The sequence below is a fragment of the Zootoca vivipara genome, chromosome 2, assembly GCF_963506605.1.
Source record: "Zootoca vivipara chromosome 2, rZooViv1.1, whole genome shotgun sequence".
NCBI lineage: Eukaryota > Metazoa > Chordata > Lepidosauria > Squamata > Lacertidae > Zootoca > Zootoca vivipara.
Genome location: NC_083277.1, coordinates 112,243,506 through 112,264,791, shown reverse-complemented (window position 1 = coordinate 112,264,791; position 21,286 = coordinate 112,243,506). Strand labels below are relative to the sequence as shown.

Sequence of the window (21,286 nt, the reverse complement as noted above, 5' to 3'; positions counted from 1 at the left end):
TTCAGGATGGGCAGCTGTACACACCAATATTTTGTCTGTTTGTTTGTTTAAAAGATTAATAAACTGTCCTTTAGAGTAGCTACCATAGAAGGTAGCTTCTAAAAAATAACACCACAAAACCTCACAAATCCAAACAAATAACAGGAACCAGATAGCAAAAAGTATTATACGTACTAATTACCCAGAAGAAGAAAATCCAGTCGTAATAATACTATTTAAAAAATTTATTCTGAGTTAAAACATAATATAACCACAGTAAAGGTAAAGGCAGGGACCCAGGTGGCGCTGTGGTTAAACCACTGAGCCTAGGGCTTGCTGACCAGAAGGTCGGCGGTTCGAATCCCTGTGACGGGGTGAGCTCCCGTTGCTTGGTCCCAGCTCCTGCCAACCTAGCAGTTCAAAAGCACATCAAAATGCAAGTAGATAAATAGGAACCGCTACAGCGGGAAGGTAAACGGCGTTTCCATGTGCTGCTCTGGTTTGCCAGAAGCGGCTTTGTCATGCTGGCCACATGACCTGTGCCGGCTCCTCGGCCAATAATGCGAGATGAGCGCGCAACCCCAGAGTCGGTCACGACTGGACCTAATAGTCAGGGGTCCCTTTACCTTTAAAGGTAAAGGTATCCCTGACCATTAGGTCCAGTCGCAGCTCTCATCTCGCTTTCCTGGCTGAGGGAGCCGGTGTTTGTCCACAGACAGCTTCCAGGTCATGTGGCCAGCATGACTAAGCCGCTTCTGGCGAACCAGAGCAGCGGTAAAGGTACCCCTGACCACTAGGTCCAATGGTGACCGACTCTGGGGTTGCGGTGCTCATCTTGCTCTATTGTACCCCAAAATATCCACAACTGGAATTGAAGCTCTGGGGCCAGCAGGAGGTTGGAACATGCATGCAGCTGCTGCGCTACCCCACACTCCAACTGGTAGGTGGGGAAGCTCAGCAGCCTAAACAAAACCCCACTGCACCTCTGGTCTTTGGGGGGTTTCCTCCGCCCTCACTGATGTCCTCTTCAGGCTCCTAGAAGGGTCTTCTCACGAACCACAAGAACTCCCCAACTCTTTCTTGCCGTTTCCGGGTTTGAATTTAATTATTTCCCAACGCCACGTGTATATGCAGTCGCACACCAGTTGATCACACGTAAGTTGGCGGGGAGATGCCTGTAATAATGCAAAGGTGGCTCCCATGTTAGGGGAGGACTCAAAAGTGGGTCCCAAGTCCGAAAAGTGTAACACAGGGTGCTGCCGGAAAGGCAATCTTCCCCTTCCTCTATACATGGCATCATCACAATGTCCCAATTCCCGGTGGCACACTAGGGCTGGGCGATATATTGATATATCGTCTAAAACCAGCTTGAAGTCCACATTGTGGTATCAGTTTCATAATTTTTGACCTGGCAATATACCACAAATCATGATGTGGGTGTGGGCGTGCTATGCAAAAGCCACAACGTGGGGGAAACCGTGAAGCCAGCGAATGCTTCCCTTGATTCCTGCAGCCCCTGTTAACTCTGCCTTCTCGGCTCTCCCCTGCCTCCTGCAGGGGCCAGTGAATCACAAGAGCAGGTGCCGGCAAAAATCACAATGCAGGGAAAAACATGAAGCCAGCCCATGCCTCTCTATAGCTCCATCTTTATTTCAGACATTGTGATATATTGGTACATCACAATGCTAACCTGGTGATATATCACAATCTTGAGAACCAGATATTGCCCAGCCCTACTCCAGCATGTGGGTTGGGGGAAAAGAAATGGGTGACATAATGATGCCAAGTGGCATGTTTCCCTAAGTTCACAATGCGGGATGAGGAGGGAGAACATGACACAGAGCTGCCATTTTTAGTAGCAACCTTATGTTCGTTCGTCATTGCGTCTAGTTATGCCCTTAGAATATGCCCTCTACATCACTCTTGATCAACTTCCCGAACAATATATATATATTTAAAATGTCCATATGCAACCTTTAAATAATGTTTGCTTAACATCGTCCCAAAGAGCATCCATTGGGGGGGGGGGGAAATCACTGTGTGGAAAAGGCTCCAAGTCAAGTTTTGTTTAAAAAGTGACTAATCGACCTTCCCAGCTATAAATAAAGACACCAGGCTCCAGTGTGCAGAGCCAAGCCTGTGTGTGCAAGTGAGCACCTGTGCCAAGGACACAGGCCCTGTACTTCTGACAGATTCTGGCATGCAGCCAAGCAGCTCGGTGCATAATGTAGGAAAAAGCCACCCTTTCTCTTCTGATGAGGCTGCAGGAATGCAATTCCGCTTGACAGCTGAATGTCAAAAGGAGAACATCGCTGAGCAGCAGAAGCTTCTGCTCTCTTTTATTTCGAGCGCTTGAAGGAGCTCACAAACAGATCCTTTGTTTGATTCCATTTGTATCCCCATTCTCCCACCAAGGACACATTGTTTATTTGCACAACAACCCTGAGAGTCAGATTTATTGCCGATATTAATATTCCACACTTTGATGCATGAAAACGGACTCGTTTTGTTGGAAATAAAACATTGTCAGGGCCCATAAGTTTCATAAAAACTTTACTTGCAGAACATTCTTCATAACATAACAGAAACATCCAAATAATTCCACAAGACATATGCCGGTTCAATGCATATACGTTCAGCATCTTCTTACAAAATATGAAATAATTCCAAACGACCTAGAAGCAGAGGTCTGTCTCTCCCCACAGCCTGCATCCTGCCTTAGGTTGTCTGTCTCCCCGGAGAGCTTCATTTTCACCCACACTCTCACAGAGTCTGGGAACCAAGAACTCCTTCCAAGATGGCGAATTTGCAATTTAATACCTTTCATGTGATCTAAGGTTAAAACACCACGTCATAGCTCCCTGAGAACAATAAGAGTTAAGTATCAACCCATCAATGAGTTCAGAGAGTCCTTTTTGCTCTTAATTTAGCTGCAATGGAATCTTCCAGTTACACGCTTTCACCGATATACATAGCCATTCCCATTTTAGTGTTAATTAAACCAATTATACTTATCAAGATTAGGCTGACCTTCCCAAAGCTACTCCAGTGTGGTTCTTGAATGTGTGAGGATTTGAACCCAATTATTTCCTTTGCAAGTTTAAAACTCAATCCAGCACACCAGTTTTTACTTCCATTAGAGTCCAACTTGAAAGCAACTGAATTTCCATGTAAAAGGGCTGTCTTTGGGAAAATGTCTACCGTATTTTTCGCTCCATAGGACGCACCTGACCATAGGATGCACCTAGTTTTTAGAGGAAAACAAGAAAAAAAATATTTTGCTTTCTTGAATTGTCCTAGGCATAGCAGCCAACTCCTAGAGGCCTAGATGCCTTTGACTCCCCATTAAATATTTGATGAAGCTTCTTTTGCAATGGGGGAAAGCTGCATTTTTTTGAGGATCAGCTCACAGTTGTGCATCTTTTTTTGCAAAGGGGTAAAGCTCCATTTTTTAGGATCAGCTCAAATTTGATGAGCTTACTTTGCAAAGGGAAAACCCCTGTTTTTATGGGGTTCAACTCACAGTTGTGCAGCTTCTCTAGGAAAGGAAAGGGACCCATTTCTACAGTTTCCAGACAGATCAGCTCAAAGTTGTGCAGCTTTTTTACAAATGGGGAAAGCCCCTTTTTGGGGGGGGTCAGCTCAGAGTTGTGCATCTTTTTTGCAAAGGGGGAAAGCTCCATTTTTTTAGGAACAGCTCAAAGTTGCTGAGTTTCCTTGGAAAGGAAAAAATCCTGTTTTTATGGGGTTCAACTCACAGGTCTGCAGCTTCTCTAGGAAAGGGACCCATTTCTACAGTTTCCAGACAGATAATCTAATCAGCCAGTCATATGTCTCCCTCTGCAGACAACAATTGAGGCGTAGACAAGGGGCCGGGAGGGGCCGAGAAGGGAGCTAGCTCTCTTATCTCTCTCCCCAATCTCTTGCAATCAGCTGCTGAGCAGGTTCCTTTCAAGTGCTCATTCCCTCTTGTTAGCCTTTAGCTCTTTCTTAAAATAAAAAAGCACGATCTGCCTTTAACCCCTGGGCAAGTCTGCTCCAGGGACCACGCATTCGCTCCATAAGACGCACAAACATTTCCTCTCACTTTTTAGGAGGGAAAAAAGTGTGTCTTATGGAATGAAAAATACATACAGTATTATCTTTGCTCTACTTGGTACTATGTTTATTGCAATTATTGTATGGAATAGTATTGTACAAGTGCCGCAGCCACTTATTGGCTAGTGCCTGTAACATCAATATGACAAGTTAGCACATGCCCACACCATTTTACGTACTTTCTTAAAAGTGTATTGCCATTGTGAATGTAGTATAGTGGCCATGAGACTGAGCTATGAACCAGCTTCAGGCTCACCCGACCAACCTATGGTACAACGGAAGGAATGCGTTGTAATTTTCTTACTTAATTTCATTCCGGGAACATAAGCTACTAGCTGGCCATAAAATATATATATTTAAATAAATAAGATGATGCATGTGAAGGACTTTGTATATTTTATATTTTATTGATTTTGTTTTAAAAAGTGCAAACATAACAAAAAGAGGGAGAAAACAAAGAATAAAAAATGTAAACCATAAAAACGTCACAGCCAGGAGGGACAAAAGCACAAAGATGCAGCTCAGTTTCAGAGGGATAATAATAAAGTACTGGCTCATATAAAGATTCCCTTTACAAGATATATAAAAATAAAAGTATTCTCCACCTGGGAGTTCCATCATTATTAAGAATAAAGGTTCTACAAAGTCTCAGATGAGCCCGGCATTTTGCATATACCAGTGATACTGGGGGACAATGTGCCTCAATATTTGTATAAGAAATAAAATCATGTCGTATAGCAAAAAATGGTCATTCGAGCTCTGCCCTTTAGACACGTTTAGCTTACGAGATACCTTTTCAAAGAGGGCAGTTTGCCAAACCTTTGAGTACCAGCAATATGTGAAGGACTTTGAAGTCCTGGCAGCAGTTATCTGGGGTTTCACGCCCAATGGCTTGTATATTATTGTGTGTGTGGCAAATTTGCATTTATTTGTTTTATTTCTGCTGGACAAAGAGCGGCCAGAAGCTCCACTGAGCACTGAAGCCCACTCATCAGCCCTCCCTTAACTAGCCATTGCACATATCCTTTTAACTGCATGAAAGGATAGGGACTTGTATTTTGCTTGACCGAAAAACAGGCATTCAGGTATCTGAAGAAGTGTCCACGCACACGAAAGCTCATACCAATGACAAACTTAGTTGGTCTCTAAGGTGCTACTGGAAGGAATTTTTTTTATTTTGTTTAGACATTCTTAGGATACTGAATTCTGTGCCCAATACCAGTTTCTTCATTTGGGCGTCTTACATGGCAGTCCTATGTAGATCTACTAAGAAGTTAAGTCCCAGTGATCCTTACTCCTAGGAAAATGTGCCTAGGATTCGCAGCCCAAATCATTGTACTGTATATAAATGGCCTTTGCAGTGCTGCAGGAAGTGGTGTAGGAATGGGAAGATTTGAGTGATTGAGAGCCCAAGAATGGCTAAATGAGACAAGAGAGGAAGGTGCAGGTTGGGACCCCCTGGTAAACAAGTGCAATTCAAGTTGACTAAGTGGACAGAGCTCATTGAGTTGATTAAGTGGACAAGGTTTATAAAAACCAAAGGAAAAGAAACACATCTATTCCACTCTGATGAGGTCCAAAGCCATGGTGAGAAGCCATGCTTGGTGGGACTTTCCTTCGTGGCCGCTTATTCTTGACAAAAGGCAAAACAACTATTTTAAGCAAAGGATGATGTCTAGGTAAACAGACTGTGAAGCATAATGCGTTTCAGCCTCGTCACAACTCTTTCACGAGGCCCTCAGCATACAGCCTCTGCAGCCTCTGCTGGGCACATTCAGCTTGCAAGCGAGCCTCTGGTTCAGGATCCCAGCAGTCCTCGAGGAGCTCCTGTAGACAGACAGCAGCCTAAGGAGAAACACAGAGAAGTGCCAATTGGGGTCAGGAGACACAGAGAACTGGAAGATTCATTAGAGGGGCTGTTTGTGCTCCAGAAGATGAAATGTTGCCTTTAAACAGGCCTGCCCCCCCAAAAAAACACCATTTGTTTGCAAGTGAGATGTGCCTCTTCACACACACCCCACTGGCTTTCTTCCTCTTCTCACCTCCAGCTCTACAGTCCTTGCTTTTGCCTTCAAGGTTTTCCTCAGGCTTGTCCCACCCTCTTCCCATTCTTATCTCCTTACATATCCCTCCTTAGACCTTTGCTCCCAGATCTCTGCCAGCTTCAGCTTCCAAAAGGTCTCTGGCTGTCTTAAAATGAATGCTATTTGTTGAATCGTGGGGGAAAATGGACGAAGACACAGCTCTTAAAACAACCAGCTCTTTATTTCAGCTCTGAGTCCCGGACTTGCACAATAGTTTAGCCGGCTGGCTTATATAGTACTCAGTAACTTGCAACAGTAACAAACTTCCCCTAGCTACCCAATCCGTGAACAGCAGTGTCAATCCTTCATTTGCATGTTGTGGACCTGAGTGAAAACTGCAGCCACGGTGGCCGGAATGAGTACTGCAGTCAAACTTAATACATAATACATAACACTATTGTTCTCTTTTTGCTGACCTCAAGCTGACTCCAAGGTTTTGTGTTGGCCCCCCCTGCCACGCAAAAGGCTGGAACAGGAAATCGCTTAAATGTCCGGGAAAATCTGGTCATATGGCAACCGATGTCACAAGTCTAGATGTCTAGACTTTGGTGGATTTCGAGTTTTGCTCAACAACTTTGTGTCCGGATTTTCACTTTTGGAAATATGACCACCCTACTTTAATGGCTAGCAAGCAGGCTTATAAGTAACACAGCGGCTGCCATTTTATATACGGTATTTAAAAAGACTGGCAGCCATTTTGTCATACCCCTTGCAGTACCATAAACAACTCACATACCTCCATGTGGGCAGACGTTTTAAATAATAATAATAATTTATTATTTATACCCCGCCCATCTGGCTGGGTTTCCCCAGCCACTCTGGGCGGCTTCCAACAGAAGAATAAAATAATCGATTAAAGATTAAAAGCCTCCCTAAACAAGGAGTTTTTGTTTCAATCAGCTGCTAATATCGGTAAGCTGACTCGCAATGTTGCTATAAACTGTAAAAGATTACAAGTCTTTCTGCCTCCGTATTAAAAAACCCTTCCCTCCCTCCTCTCCCACCCACAGTTCGAGTTGTCATTATCATTCCTTAACCAAACACTGGGGCAAGATTTGTTGCCCTAGAACGGCAGAGCTCTTTGAATCCACTTTAATTGCGCAAACCCAAAGTTCTGGTTCGCAACTGAATCGCTCCCACAAAATACTGACGTTCTGGAGGTGCCCCAAGATTTCAAAACCCTTAGCAGATTCTCAAGCAGGACCCTTTGGGAGAGCAAAGACCTTTCTTTACCTTACCTGCCCAATTCTCCTCCAAGCAGCTGGAATGGCCGGCCGACCCCTTTCCACGACAGCCAGACTCCGCAGTTGACCATATGTAGGGTTGCTGCCCAGTTCTGCTTCATAGGCCAGCTGGAACTCAGGGACCCTGTTTTCTGGAGAGAGGCAGAAGCCAGTGAGGTCGGAGACAGGGGATTTCCGTCTTGTCGGCACAACAGGCTCACTGCACTACTAGCACCCCAAAATCTAGAACCTGTTCATACTTCAGGGGCCCCGCTCAGAGACTGCTAAATAATAAGAATAATAAATAATAATAAATTTTTATTTATACCTCGCCCTCCCCAGTCAAAACCAGGCTCAGGGTGGCTAACACCAATAAGATTACAATAAAACCTAAAAAGCAATTAATTAAAATACAGATTAAAATACAATATTAAAATTTAAAATGCAGCCTCATATTAAGTAGTCCATAAATCCAAGCCACGAGGGAGGAGAAAACAGGGGTCAGACTAAGTCTGACCCAAAGGCCAGGCGGAACAGCTCTGTCTTGCAGGCCCTGCGGAAAGATGACAAATCCCGCAGGGCCCTGGTCTCCTGTGAAAGAGCGTCCCACCAAGTTGGGGCCAATACCGAAAAGGCCCTGGCCCTAGTAGAGGCCAATCTAGCCACCTTATGGCTCAGGATCTCCAGAATATTGTTGTTTGTGGACCTTAAGGGCCTCCGCGGGGCATACCAGGAGAGGCGGTCCCGTAGGTACGAGGGTCCCAAGCCGCATAGGGCTTTAAAGAGATATTCTTTCCACATGGCAGCTGTAATGTCTGAAACGGCTATCAGTGAGCTCAGCCTAGCTGTGTGAGGGCGAGTGAGTGCCCATGCCAGCATCTCTCAGCCCTGCTGTGAGTTAGGTCAAATCACAGAGGTTATCCAGTGTTATAGTTACTGTGTTGAGTGCCACCAAGTGGAAATGATTATTTTAAAAAAAGCTTTCATGCAGGAGCTGCATAAAGTGCCTGTAGTCTAGATTTGGAGGCTTAATCACTCTACTAACCCAAATATCAGTGGTAGGTACAGGGCTGGATTTATGTTTGATGAGGCCCTAGAGCTACTGAAGGTAATGGGGCCCTTTATATGTCCAGCTGTCCTTTGTCAACAACAAATTGTGTTGAATATATGCTATATGGTAATTTATGGACCTAATAGATTTTACTTTCTTGGGTTCCATGATCACTGCAGATGGTGACAGCAGTCACGAAATTAAAAGACGCCTGATTCTTGGGAGAAAAGCAATGACAAACCTAGACAGCATCTTAAAAAGCAGAGACATCACCTTGCCGACAAAGGTCCGTATAGTTAAAGCTATGGTTTTCCCAGTAGTGATGTATGGAAGTGAGAGCTGGACCATAAAGAAGGCTGATCGCTGAAGAATTGGTGCTTTTGAATTATGGTGCTGGAGGAGACTCTTGAGAGTCCCATGGACTGCAAGAAGATCAAACCTATCCATTCTGAAGGAAATCAGCCCTGAGTGCTCACTGGAAGGACAGATCCTGAAGCTGAGGCTCCAATACTTTGGCCACCTCATGAGAAGAGAAGAATCCTTGGAAAAGACCCTGATGTTGGGAAAGATGGAGGGCACTAGGAGAAGGGGACGACAGAGGACGAGATGGTTGGACAGTGTTCTCGAAGCTACGAACATGAGTTTGACCAAACTGCGGGAGGTAGTGGAAGACAGGAGTGCCTGGCGTGCTATGGTCCATGGGGTCACGAAGAGTCGGACACGACTAAACGACTAAACAACAACAACAATAGGTATCTAAAACTATTTGCACGTAAAAAATATGCATTTTATCAAAGTAATTGTTGAACTGAAATACAATTGGAAATGTGCATCCAGGTTTTTTTTCCTTTTTTGGGGGGGGGGCAAGAGAGTGGGGCCCTAAGCTATAGCTTGTTTAGCTTATACGTAAATCCTGCACTGGGTAGGTAGGTAGAGCCAAAAAACACAGACATCTTCCCTCACGGAAGCAATTCAGCTTGGAGGATACGGCATGTTCCCAGCATTCAAGCTCCAACATATTTACTGGGATGTGGGGTGTGAGGAGTACTTCTTTGCCCCACTAGTGGAGCTGCTGTGTATTGCGGTTCCTGTCTTGAATATCCTTGGTGAGTGTCATGCACAAACATTGGATGGTACCTTTGATAGTTGTGGCCTGAAGCAGGGTAGTGTTGCTTACTGCTGGTAACCAAGAGGGCAAGGAATCCGGTGCGGTGTGGACACAGCAGCAGACCCAGCTGGGTACTCCTGCCACTGCGCTCACACCACACAGACACCCCAACCGCCACTGCTTTTGGGCCCTGATCCCTCTTAGCTACTGGCAGCAACCTGAACGTGGGGGAGCTTGATGAGCGCTACCATACGACTGGCCTTTGACATCACTGGTGCCATCCTTGGCCCTCCTGGGTACACACTCTGGGCCAGCTCCAGTTTTGAGAGGACAAAGTGCTCTCTTGGGACCCCTCTCCTTTGCCAGTGAGCAGGCCCAATGGCAGGCTTACCTGGTAGTGACGGGCGGCAGCTCACCAATGAGAACCAGGCAGTGCGGAGCGGCCGTTTAAATTTTCTACAATGCCCTTCCCATAGCAATCATTCTGGGTCACTGTAGGAAATTTAAGAGACCTGCAGATATAGGGCAGTATAGAAATTTAATAAATAATAAATTTAAATGGTGGCTCCACGCTGCCTGGTGCTCCCTGTGTGGGATGGGTTTTCATGGGCAGAAGAGGATCTATTAATTGCAATTTATCGCTTCAGGCACCTATGTGTGTGGGTTGAATAGTTTCAAAATCCCATCCTTGGCAGCAAAATTTAAAGCACAGGAACTGTTTTGAGCAAGTGAAGCTAAGAAAGTAATCTGGTTTCCTTCCCGCTTCTCGCCCTGCTTAACAAAGAATCAGGAAAAAACTCGTAAAGTAAGTTTAAAAGTAAGATTTACTTACTTTGTGCATTGGTTCACAGCAATGGCAGCAGTAAAACCTATGCAGGCAAAATACTTACATTTACAGTATAACCAGCTTCAGGCATGTGCCTGGAGATGGCGCAAGCACAAAACATGGCTGCCCTCATGGCTGGTCAAAAGGAAGTGAGAGAGGAACAGGAAGTACTATGTGCTCCTTCCTTTCCAGGAGAGAAGGGGAAATGGCATCACACAGAGCCCTCTCTACCAATTGTACTTCTATAGTCTGAGTAGCTGCCTATCAGTAAAACAGCTCTGCAGAACTAACCCCTCCTCATGCTAATAAGCAAGAATATGCATTTCTTAGGTTTGACTGATAATCTCCCACACCTTAAGCACTGTAAAACTGAGGCTCAGGGCAGGCTTTAGCGGAGGAGCCCTAGCAACAGGCCAGGGACTCCAGGTGACAACCACGTTGTGACTCAGCAAAGCCATGATTCACCAAGGCTGCTGAACAGGACAACTCTCAAGGTAAAGTGAGGAGAAGGCTCTTGTCAGGAACAATATGAATGTCTGAAGAATAGAGAGAGGGAGAGGATCAAGGAAACTGTGCGAGAATGGGAGATAGCATGAATACCAAGGTATAGGGTTGCCATATTACAAAAAGTGAAAATCCAGACACAGCTATTTTTAAGGAAATTCAGCAACATCTACACTCCCGACATGGCGATTTCTGATTTCCGCCCAGACACTGTTTCCGGCTATGTCCAGGAAATTCTGGGCGTATGTCAACCCTCCCAAGATACCCTCACGCCAGGCGCTCAATCCTCTCCCAAAAGCTGTGTGCGTGAGCAGAAAACGCTTGTTTTTTCCATCAACAGCATGCCGTGCCTTGGAACTGTCACCAGGTGGTAGCACAATCCACACCATCGCCCTCACTTCAGAAGCCATCCTGTTTCCCTGCATCTGGCAGTGGGACCTCGAGGGGGAAGTTGAGGCCACAGTCACAAGGCGGGAGCATCTGCAAGGCAGGTGGCAGTATGCCTCAGCGAGCAGAACCGCCTCCTAATAGTGCCAGCGGATCAAATAGCCGACAGTGCCAGCGGATCAAATATCTGTGGCCCTCTGGGTGTTGCTGGAGCCCATCATTCCTGCCCATTGGCTCTGCTGGTTGGGGCTGATGGGAGATGGAGCCCAACAGCATCCAGAGGCAGGGCTTGCTCTACCTCCAGGCAGAGTGAGGCAGCTGCCCGAAATTTTGAGGGGTCGCGAGAAAGGTGCGTCATGTGGTCTGCCCTGCAGCCCCTAAGCTAGCTTGCTGCCCTGGCATGGCCAGTGAGGCAACCCTCCTCGGGCAGCGTACTCCTCTCACCCCAGCAGGGCGTGGCCCAAGTCTTGCAGGTTCAAGCTTGCCTCAGGCACCTAAAGGTCTCAGACCTGTCTGGAGGGTACACAGGCTTGTCGCCGACGCTGCCGATGGCCAGTGTGCAAGAAAGCCAGACCACTCTGCAGCCAAGGCAAGGGCTTTAGGAGTTAAAAGAGCACTTGCCCCATGAGAGGTTTTTGAACTCCCCACGTGGAGCAGAAGCTGCCAAAACTGTAATGCTTTGTGTTCAGCCTCACCATTTGTTGGTTTGTTGCACTTGCGAAGAGATAAGCTACAAACAATTTTTGTGGAAGGACAGAGGCTGCTTCCAGATGACCCTTTTCCTTGGGCCTTCACCCAGACTTCTTTGCAGGGAGATTAGACAACAGTCAGCTATTGGATTCATTTGCAGTGAGGGTAGACGATGTGTTATCCTCCACTTTCCTGCTTGTTTCCCTGTGACTTTCCTTATTGCAAAATGTCTAGCCTTTTGGTGGCTCTGTTGTGACATACTCCCCAACTCGAATTTGCTGGTAAGTGACTGAATCCCACCCAAAAATAGAGACAGCCTGGAAGCGCCCCAAAATAGGAATATATTGATGATAAAAAGATGCATGGGGTGATGGAAAAAGGTAAAGGACCCCTGGATGGTTAAGTCAAGTCAAAGGCGACTATGGGGTTGCGGCACTCATCTCGCTTTCAGGCTGAGGGAGCCGGTGTTTGTCCCCAGACAGCTTTCCGGGTGATGTGGCCAGCAGGACTAAACCGCTTCTGGTGCAACAGGACACCATGATGGAAACCAGAGCACATGGAAATGCCGTTTACCTTCCCACCGGAGCAGTACCTATTTATCTCCTTGCACTGGCATGCTTTCGAACTGCTAGGTTAGCAGGGGCTGGGACAGAGCAATGGGAGCTCACCCTGACACCTGGATTCGAACTGCTGACCTTCTGATTGGCAAGCCCAAGAGGCTCAGTGGTTTAGACCACAGCGCCACCTACATCCTATAATGGGGTGATGACCTTTGGGGCTGTGGATGAGCAGTGCTAGGCTGCTTCTCTCATCCTCTCTCTCTTTTGCTCACCTGGGAAGAGTGCAGAACATCTCATCAGGCTTTCCCACAGCACCAGTGCCAGGGAATAGACGTCAGCCTGTCTCAGCGCCGAGCCCAAGTCTTGCAGGTTCAAGCTCTCGTCCAGAATTTCAGGAGCCATGTAGCGTGGAGCCCCTGCCTAGGGAGAATGTGGGTGAATTATGACACCAGCTGCTTTAATGCAAGCTTTGGATAGGAAATGGTTATGCTCAGAGTTGGCACACCCTGGGCCAAAGCTAAATGGAAGGAATTGAGGGAATGCTCTTCAAATTTGCAGGTGACACCTAACTGGGAGGGGTAGTTAATGCCGCAGAAGACAGAATTAGAATTCAAAATGACCTTAGCAGATGGGAGAACTGGGCGCAAGCTAACAAAATGAATTTCAATAGTGACAAATGTAAGGTTCTGCACATGGGCAGGAAGAATCAGATGCACAAATACAGGGTGGGGGATACCTGGCTTGCTAGCAGGATATGTGGAAAGGGGTTTTGGTGGACCACAAGCTGAACATGAGCCAACAGTGTGATGCAGCAACAAAAAGGGCTAATGCTATTCTAGGCTGCATCAACAGAAGGATTGTGCCCAGATCAAGAGAAGTAATAGTATGGCTCTATTCTGCCTTAGTCAGACCACATTGAAATACTGTGTCCAATTCTGGGCACCACAGTTTAAGAAGGATGCTGACAAGCTGGAACGTGTGCGGAGGAGGGCAACCAAGATGATAAAGGGATCCTGTTTCAGAGTTCTGTCTTCCAGCCAGAGAGAGACTTGACTTCAAACCCCTGCTGAAATGAATCACATGGCGATGATGGGCCTGTTCTGCTCTCTCAGCCTAAACTACCTCACAGGGTTGTTGTTGTTGCTGTTATCACTCCAATTTATTACCTGCCCTTCACCCTCAAGTCCCAGGGCAGGTTGCAGCAATTAAAATACAACAGAAGAGAAAACTGGGGCAACCCTGAGTGGATTGGAGGAAAGGTGGGGTGTAAATGTGAGAAGGAAATACATTCTGTGACCTGAATAAAGGAAGCAGACTTTGCACATTTTGAGCAATTTCCTTAGCCAGGGCAGCAGGCAATAGGTTTTTGCAAAGCACTGAGTACCCCCTTGCCCTACGCAGCCCAGTTCTAAGGCAGCTAATAGGTATCAATATTTACCGTATGTCACATGGCACAGAGCTGTGTCCTCTATCGCTTTGCTGCTGCTTCGTCCCCGCAACATCTCCCGCATGAAGCAGCTCCCTCTGTCTAATGGGTTGAGCAGTCCTGCAATTGCCACCCCCACTATCTTCTCGTGCCCCGATATTGCCAAGCCTTGATGCTCCTCCTCTCCAACCTGCTTCTCGTTCCGTTCAACCCCTTAGCGATGCGTGTACCTTGCGGACAATGCCTTCTGCGGGGCCCTCTCTCCACGCCTGGTGGCGCGCAGGCAAAGTCATGGCGAGGCCGAAATCCGTGATGACGCAGGTCCTGTCCTCCCGCACCAGCACATTCTGGCTGCTCAGGTCTCGGTGTGCCACCCCAGGTTTATGCAGGCCTGGTACCAAGAGGAAGGGCGTTAGCGGTGGTATGGCTGACCGAAAGCTCAGGCTTTACCCACCAGGAACTTATCAAGACAATGAGCAGCGGGGACAAAGGAGAGATAGAAAGAAGGTCGATAGCAGAGCACATGGGAAAAGGTTCGACCTCCAAGCATTCCCACTTAAAAGATCTCAAGTAGCAGGGGAGTGGAATTTTCTTTCTCCTAGACGGGCTACTTTCCCAGGTTGATGAGTCCCATCCGACTGTTATAAGAATTTTGAGGTCTCAATTATAGAATAAATATTCATAAATGGACACATATCTAAATATATGAACCATGTTTCTGAAATAGTATGGGAGAGCAATCCTGAAGCCATTTTGACTCTCCCAATGACCTCAAACATTCCTCTGCAGCAAGGGAGGCGAATGGGGAAAGCCTTCCCATTGTCTTTTTTGCTTGGAAAGCCTGTTTTAAGGGCGAATTTGTGTATGAATAGGGTGAGCCTGTGACCTGGATTCAGGAACTAAAATATTAACCATCACAAAAGAATGGCCAGTCTGCCCAGGCAATGCAATCAGTGACCATTATTAGGTATCCTGGCAAGAGGATTTCTGCTGTAGACCACCTCCTGTTATGTATTTCTGCTGTAGACCGCCTCCTTCTGTGATGTATGTATGATATTAGGGGGTGTGTGGTCTTGGGCTACAGGGTGGGCAATTTCAAAAGTCTATATAAGGGCTTGCGCACCATTGTTCAGGGTTCTCCTCCCTCCTGCGTGTGGTGAGTGAGCACCCTGTTGCAACAGTTCCTTTAATAAAGATCAGGCTTACTAGCCACTTTGCTTCTCAACATACTCTGGTTGACCTGTGTTATTTTCTCCTACCGATAGGGAACCCACTTAATAACTCTATGTGGGCTCCGGAATACCCCATAAGGGAAAAGCAGCAGTTTTTCTTATAACACGACCCTCATTTTCCTCTACAGCTCGTGCAGAAAGCGCCTTCTTGTCCATTGGACTCACTATTGGTCCCGCCCGCTCCTTCCACTGGAACCTGTCCTTGCATGCAGGGGAAGTCCCTAACTCACCATTTAAGACCCATCAGTTGCCCTCACCTGGTTTAGCCAGCTAGTCAAAGCTGTTCCCATGGGATGGCTGCTGTCGCTCACAGCTTTTTGGAGCCACAGATTAGAGCAATGAGAACATTGGTGGACGAACTACCCACAAGGAGCACGACATGTTCCCCACCAGAGGTACTACTACCCCTTCCCAATAAAACACATGATGATGAGGATGAGGAGGAGCACCCCCAGGCCCACTGCCTCTTACCTTCCTTCCACAGCTCCTTGTGTAAGAAAGCAAGGCCCTTGGCAAGGGAGGACCCTAGCTTGAGAGTGACGTCCCAGGAACAAACATGCTGCATGAGGAAATGCCGGAGGGACCCCTGTGAAGAAAGCACCATGCAACTCAATGCACGTAAACCAGAGCAGTCCAACAACTGCAAGCGTGTGAGAATTGCAGAACTGATTGGACTGCTGACTGTGAGAATAAGGCCTTAGCTGGGGACCGCTGTACTTCTTTAACTGCTTTCCCTGGCGTAGAGGCGTAGCAAGCCCAGGGGGTACCCGGTGCAGAATTTTTTTGTCACCCTCTCCCCCCACGCTGCTTTGCCGGGGTGCTGGCAAAGCTGCGTCCTCTTGGGAGCCACGGCTCCCGTCCGCCCCCCTCCCTCCCTCCCCGGGTAGCTGTAAAGCAGCAAAGCAGGAGCCACTTATGGCAAGCCAGGGAGGGAGGGAGGGGGAGCCGTGGCTCCCGCCCGCCCCTCCATGGCTCGCTGTAAAGCAGCAAAGCAGGAGCCACTTACAGTGAGCTGGGGAAGGAGGGAGGGGTGGGATGCTCTGCTCACGGCTGCAGCCGCGAACGGAGAATCCTCTACATGCAGCTGCAGCAGCATGATGGCTGCTCACGCCACCGTGGCGGGGCACCGCCTTGTCACCCCCAAGACGTGCCACCGGGAGCGCACCGCCCCCACCCCACCCCCGTTGCGACGCCACTGCCCATGCGTGACCCACAAGCAAGACCTGAGGGCTACAGCCGAGTTGCAGGATATGACATCTACAGCACAGAATTAATGATGCATACTAAGCAAAACCCACAGGATTTGTCTGCGCAACCATACATTCTGCTTCCGACATTCAGGCTCTCAGATAATTCGGGGTTCTTGTTTTGGTTTTGTTCTTTTGCAAAGCCTTGGAAATAGGCGAGGGATTTATAGAGGGTATGAGTGGGGGGTTACTGCTCATGGTTGAAGAGGAGATCCTGCAGCAGATCTCGCTATCCCTCCTCATTCTCCTCTGGTATTTGGAATTTCATGAGACACGGCCAACACGTTCCCAAACATTTCCCCATAGTCTTACGGTCTAGAAATGTGATTTTTTAGAAAGAGCAAGGTGAGAATTTTGTCCAGGAGGGATTCCAAACTTCCAACTTATAGAACAAGAAGGTAAGCCCGTAAAATGCACCGTGTTGTGCTTGTAATCAGGCAAATGATGTTTGTGCATTACTACGTATATGCAGGCAAATATTTGCTCCAGACACACATGTATAAATTGCCACTTGTGTGCACCATTGCTTGGGCACAACCTGAATCACATCACTAGTTCCTGCATGTGGCACTCACCAACGGGTACAGCTTCAGCACCAGGAGGCCCCCCTGTTCTCTGTGTGGTCCTCCACAGCCGGCAGCCACAAACTGCACCACATTGTCATGGCTCATCAGCGGGAGGCTGTGCACAGCCCACTCGGAGGCAAATTGCCGGTAGCACAAAGCGGGGAAGGCTTTGATGGCCACAGGCTGCTGGCGGAATGTTCCTTGCCACAGCTTGGAGAACTGCCCCTCATGAAGAACCTGTTGGGCAAAAAAGAATTTGGGTTAAGGAGCCTTCCCCAACCTGGCGCCCTTCGTGTGCTTTGGAGGACAATTCCCATCACCCCCATCTCGCATGAGGAATAGTAAGAATCGACCTTGTAACGGGGAGGGCTTATAGGGAACAGCTCCCTCCCCTCATCAGGAGCAGCCCATCTCCCAGCAGGAATGAAAGCGAAGGGTCGGAAGGGGAAAGTCAGGAGATGGAGAGGGAGTGCCAGAGCTCTGGCAACATCCAAGAGCCACTGCTCCTCATACAGGAAGAGAGGGACGGGGAAAGAGAGGATGGGACTCAGACGGGCCGGAGACCTTTCCCCCCCTACACCGGGATTAAGGAGGAGGAGAAAGGGGAGGAGGTTCGCTGTCCCGCGACTCTTATGTTGGTCAAAGTCGCAAAAGGGGGCAGTGCCGGATTCTGATTCGGACTGATGAGACATGAAACCAGCAGCTCACTTCACTGCAAATAATGTGCACCAATAAAAGTTCCTGAAAGACAAGCATGTGGAGGGTCGTTACTCAAGAGTAGTCGCAAAAACCCTGACAGACCTGGACCTTGCGATCATCATCTGAGGCCCTTTTTCATGTGCCTCCTCCCTGGGAGCAACAAGAGAACGGGCCTTTTATGTGGTGGCTCCCTGGTTGTGGAGCCTTTGTTAGATATTTTTAGGTGCCAGGCAAAAATATTCCTCTTCTTCCGGGCCTTTGTCTAATTAATTGATTTTAAATGGGGTGTGTGTGTTATTGTTTTAGTTTGTTACTGTGCTATGTATTTTTGTGTTTTCTTTCTTTTAACATGTTTATTGAAAGTTCAAAAAGTACATAATTATATGTGCGCTAAACATGGTGAGACGTTAAAAAAAATAGAGAAAAAACAAAATAGAAACAAAAGGGAAAATAAAGGGGGGGGGGACACCCAAAACTATATATTTTACAAGGTTGTTATTATACTTCACCTGATCTTAACCTATGACGGTATTTGTAAGAATGGATTCCAAATGTCACTGAGTTTGTCCATGGCAAGCCTGCGCTTATATGCAAGTGGTTCAGATGTTGCAAATTTGTATAAGCCTTTAATCCCATCGTAGAAGGGAGCCGCATTTTTATTATTTCCATTTCATCGGTATCAGTCTTTTCGCTGTGGTAAAGGCATGGAGATTGTCCGCATTTTCAGTTTTTGAAATACGGCAACCGTACTTTAATGTCGCTTGAAGCAGTTTGGATTGTAAGGAGAAGGCAAAAATGACACAGGTGCGTGTGAGAGAGATGTAGCATGGTCAGAGGCAAAAGAGAACAGGGCTACTGCTCCAGGGCCTGCCCACCTATGAAGCAAAGCGAGGCAACTGCCTCAGGCGGCAGGATCTACATGAGCAGCAGATCCGGCCTCCAAGAAATGCATCGCCTGTGCTGCCATGGTGGCAGCAACAGCTGCAGCACACGCCTTGGAGGCTGGATCTACCATCTCCTCAGTAGTGTTCCCCCCAATGCCGCCTCTACAATGGCCTCTTGGAATAATAATAATAATAATAATAATAATAATAATAATAATAATAATATAAAAATTTATTATTTATACCCCGCCCATCTGGCTGCGTCTCCCCAGCCCCTCTGGGTGGCTTCCAACAGAAAAACGAAATAAAACAATCCATTAAACATTAAAAGCCTCCCCAAACAGGGCTGCCTTCAGATGGCTTCTAAAAATCTGGTAGCTGTTTTTCTCTTGGGAGGGCATTCCACAGGGCGGGCACCACCACCAAGAAGGCCCTCTGCCTGGTTCCCTGCAACTTGGCTTCTCGCAACGAGGGAACCGGGAAAAGGCCCTCGGTACTGGACCTCAGTGTCTGGGCAGAACGATGCGGGTGGAGACGCTCCTACTGGACTCGAAAAGAAGAGATGCTACTGGTCTGCCCCCACCCTCTTCCTCGTGTTTACATTTATTGCCTGCTTGTTACTGCCGTAGATCTTCCCTCATCCCTTCTTCCCCTGTGGGGAGGAGCGCCATTTTGTGTTTCGCCTCAGGTGCCCAAATGCATTGGCGTTTCCCACGGATAAAGCAAGCAAACTAGGGTGACTCTCAGTGGGTCCATAGTCCCCCACAACTGATACCTGAAGGAACTGGAGATCTGGAAGCTCCTGTCTGGGCACTTGCCTCTCGGTTCTTGGCTCCGAGCTCATAGTGACCTCGGTGAGCTCACAGCTTTCTTCTGGGCTCAGGAGCACAGCAAGGACTTTCCACCGTCTTAGAACTACAAGGAAAGAAAAGTATATTTGCCCCTGCAGCAAGATACACGTCCCAAGATTATCAAAGTCCTGCACAAATGACGCAGGTGTTCATATGTTTGCCTAATTTGTACTGCGGGTCATAGGACCTGGGAGAAGCCAAGGTTCAAATCTTCACTTGAGAATGAAGGTCACTGGGTGACTTTGGGCCGGTCACTGCTTCTTAGCATAACCTACCTCACAGGCTTGTTGTGGGAATTAAAAGGGGATGGGGAGAATCACGCCCATCAACTTGAGCTCCTTAGACAAAAAGCAATCAGGGCTTTTTTTCAGCCTGAACTCACCAGAACTCAGTTCCGGCACCTCTCAGGTGGGTGCCACTGCCTTTATAAGACAACAAGTTCATGGTGAGTTCCAGCACCTCTTTTTCTAGAAAAATAGCCATGAATACAATGCATTGCTCGCATATCTTGGCTACTTTTAAAGGTAAAGGTAAAGGGACCCCTGACCATTAGGTCCAGTCATGACTGACCCTGGGGTTGCGCGCTCATCTCGCATTATTGGCCGAGGGAGCCGGCGTATAGCTTCCAGGTCATGTGGCCAGCATGACAAAGCCGCTTCTGGCAAACCAGAGCAGCACATGAAAACGCCGTTTACCCTCCCGCTGTAGCGGTTCCTATTTATCTACTTGCATTTTGACGTGCTTTCAAACTGCTAGGTTGGCAGGAGTTCCAGCACCTCTTTTTCTAGAAAAATAGCCACGAATACAATGCATTGCTCGCATATCTTGGCTACTTTTAAAGGATCACATTTGGTGAAGTCTTGGCTTGTGGCTGCCACATGAGAGTGTGTTTGCTTCTTAGAAAACTACACACACATACTCATCCTAGTTTAATGCTTGTAATAACGACAAGCACAGCGTGAGAGAGATCCTTTGAGAGGATCTAAGTGCGACAGTGTTCGGGATCATGCCAGGTTCCAGATTCTGTGGGAGCCTTCGTACATACGTTTGTACACTCGAAACTCCTCTCGATGCAGACTGTTTGACTGGCCGTAGACACAGATATCGGAGTTGGGGCTGGTCAGCACTCCCTACTGGTCTAGTCAACACAGCCCTGCTCCTGCCTCTCTCAATAAGAACACCAGAACAGCTGCTGGATCAGGCCAATAGTTCACGCAATCCAGCAGCCTGTTCTCATGGCGGACAACAAAATGCCTGCGGAAAACCCACAAGCAGGACCCAAGCATTTTGGCGGCTTCCAGAAACTAGCATTCAGAAGCATTGCTGCCTCCCATAGACTTCTCTTCCACGTGTTTGCCTAGTTCTCTTTTAAAGCCATCCAAGTTGGGAATAATCACTGCCTCCTGCGGGAGGGAGTTCCATAGTTAAGCCATGTGTTGCAGGAAGGAATACTTTTATCCAGTCCATATCACTAGCATCGCTACCCAGGAGAGAGCAAAGCAGAAGTCACTGTTTACATCAGGCACCCCCAAACTGCGGCCCTCCAGATGTTTTGACCTACAACTCCCATGATCCCTTGCTAACAGGACCAGTGGTTGGGGAAGATGGGAATTGTAGTCCAAAACATCTGGAGGGCCGAAGTTTGGGGATGCCTGGTTTACATGCTTGGAGAGAGCTGACAGGAGGAAGTGCAAGGCCAGTGGGCTTTGGGGAGGGTCGTCATTGGAGCCCCTGCTGAGTTTTGGGCATCGGCAGGTGCCCAGCAATGCTGACTCCTGGCGCCCGTTCTGTGTGTTTGGGTTTTCTATGCAAGAAGGCAAGCAGAGAGTCTGCTGTCGCCATTCTCTGAGCAGCCTGCAGATGTGCTCCCT

The 21,286-nt window shown here is 47.6% G+C and overlaps 1 protein-coding gene across 1 annotated transcript in view; it reads right to left on the bottom strand.

Moving 5' to 3' along the window:
* Positions 1 to 4,466: 4,466 nt before the first annotated feature.
* AMHR2 (anti-Mullerian hormone receptor type 2) overlaps positions 4,467 to 21,286 on the bottom strand; it is a 28,353-nt gene continuing 11,533 nt past the window's right edge. The window contains exons 5-11 of the mRNA XM_035107926.2: positions 19,340 to 19,479; positions 16,991 to 17,218; positions 15,640 to 15,754; positions 14,167 to 14,327; positions 12,783 to 12,930; positions 7,400 to 7,536; positions 4,467 to 5,922 (exon numbers count right to left, since the gene is read on the bottom strand). Of these exons, the coding sequence (XP_034963817.1) occupies positions 5,794 to 5,922; positions 7,400 to 7,536; positions 12,783 to 12,930; positions 14,167 to 14,327; positions 15,640 to 15,754; positions 16,991 to 17,218; positions 19,340 to 19,479 (1,058 nt within the window). The 3' untranslated portion in view covers positions 4,467 to 5,793. The remainder of the gene's footprint in view (positions 5,923 to 7,399; positions 7,537 to 12,782; positions 12,931 to 14,166; positions 14,328 to 15,639; positions 15,755 to 16,990; positions 17,219 to 19,339; positions 19,480 to 21,286) is intronic.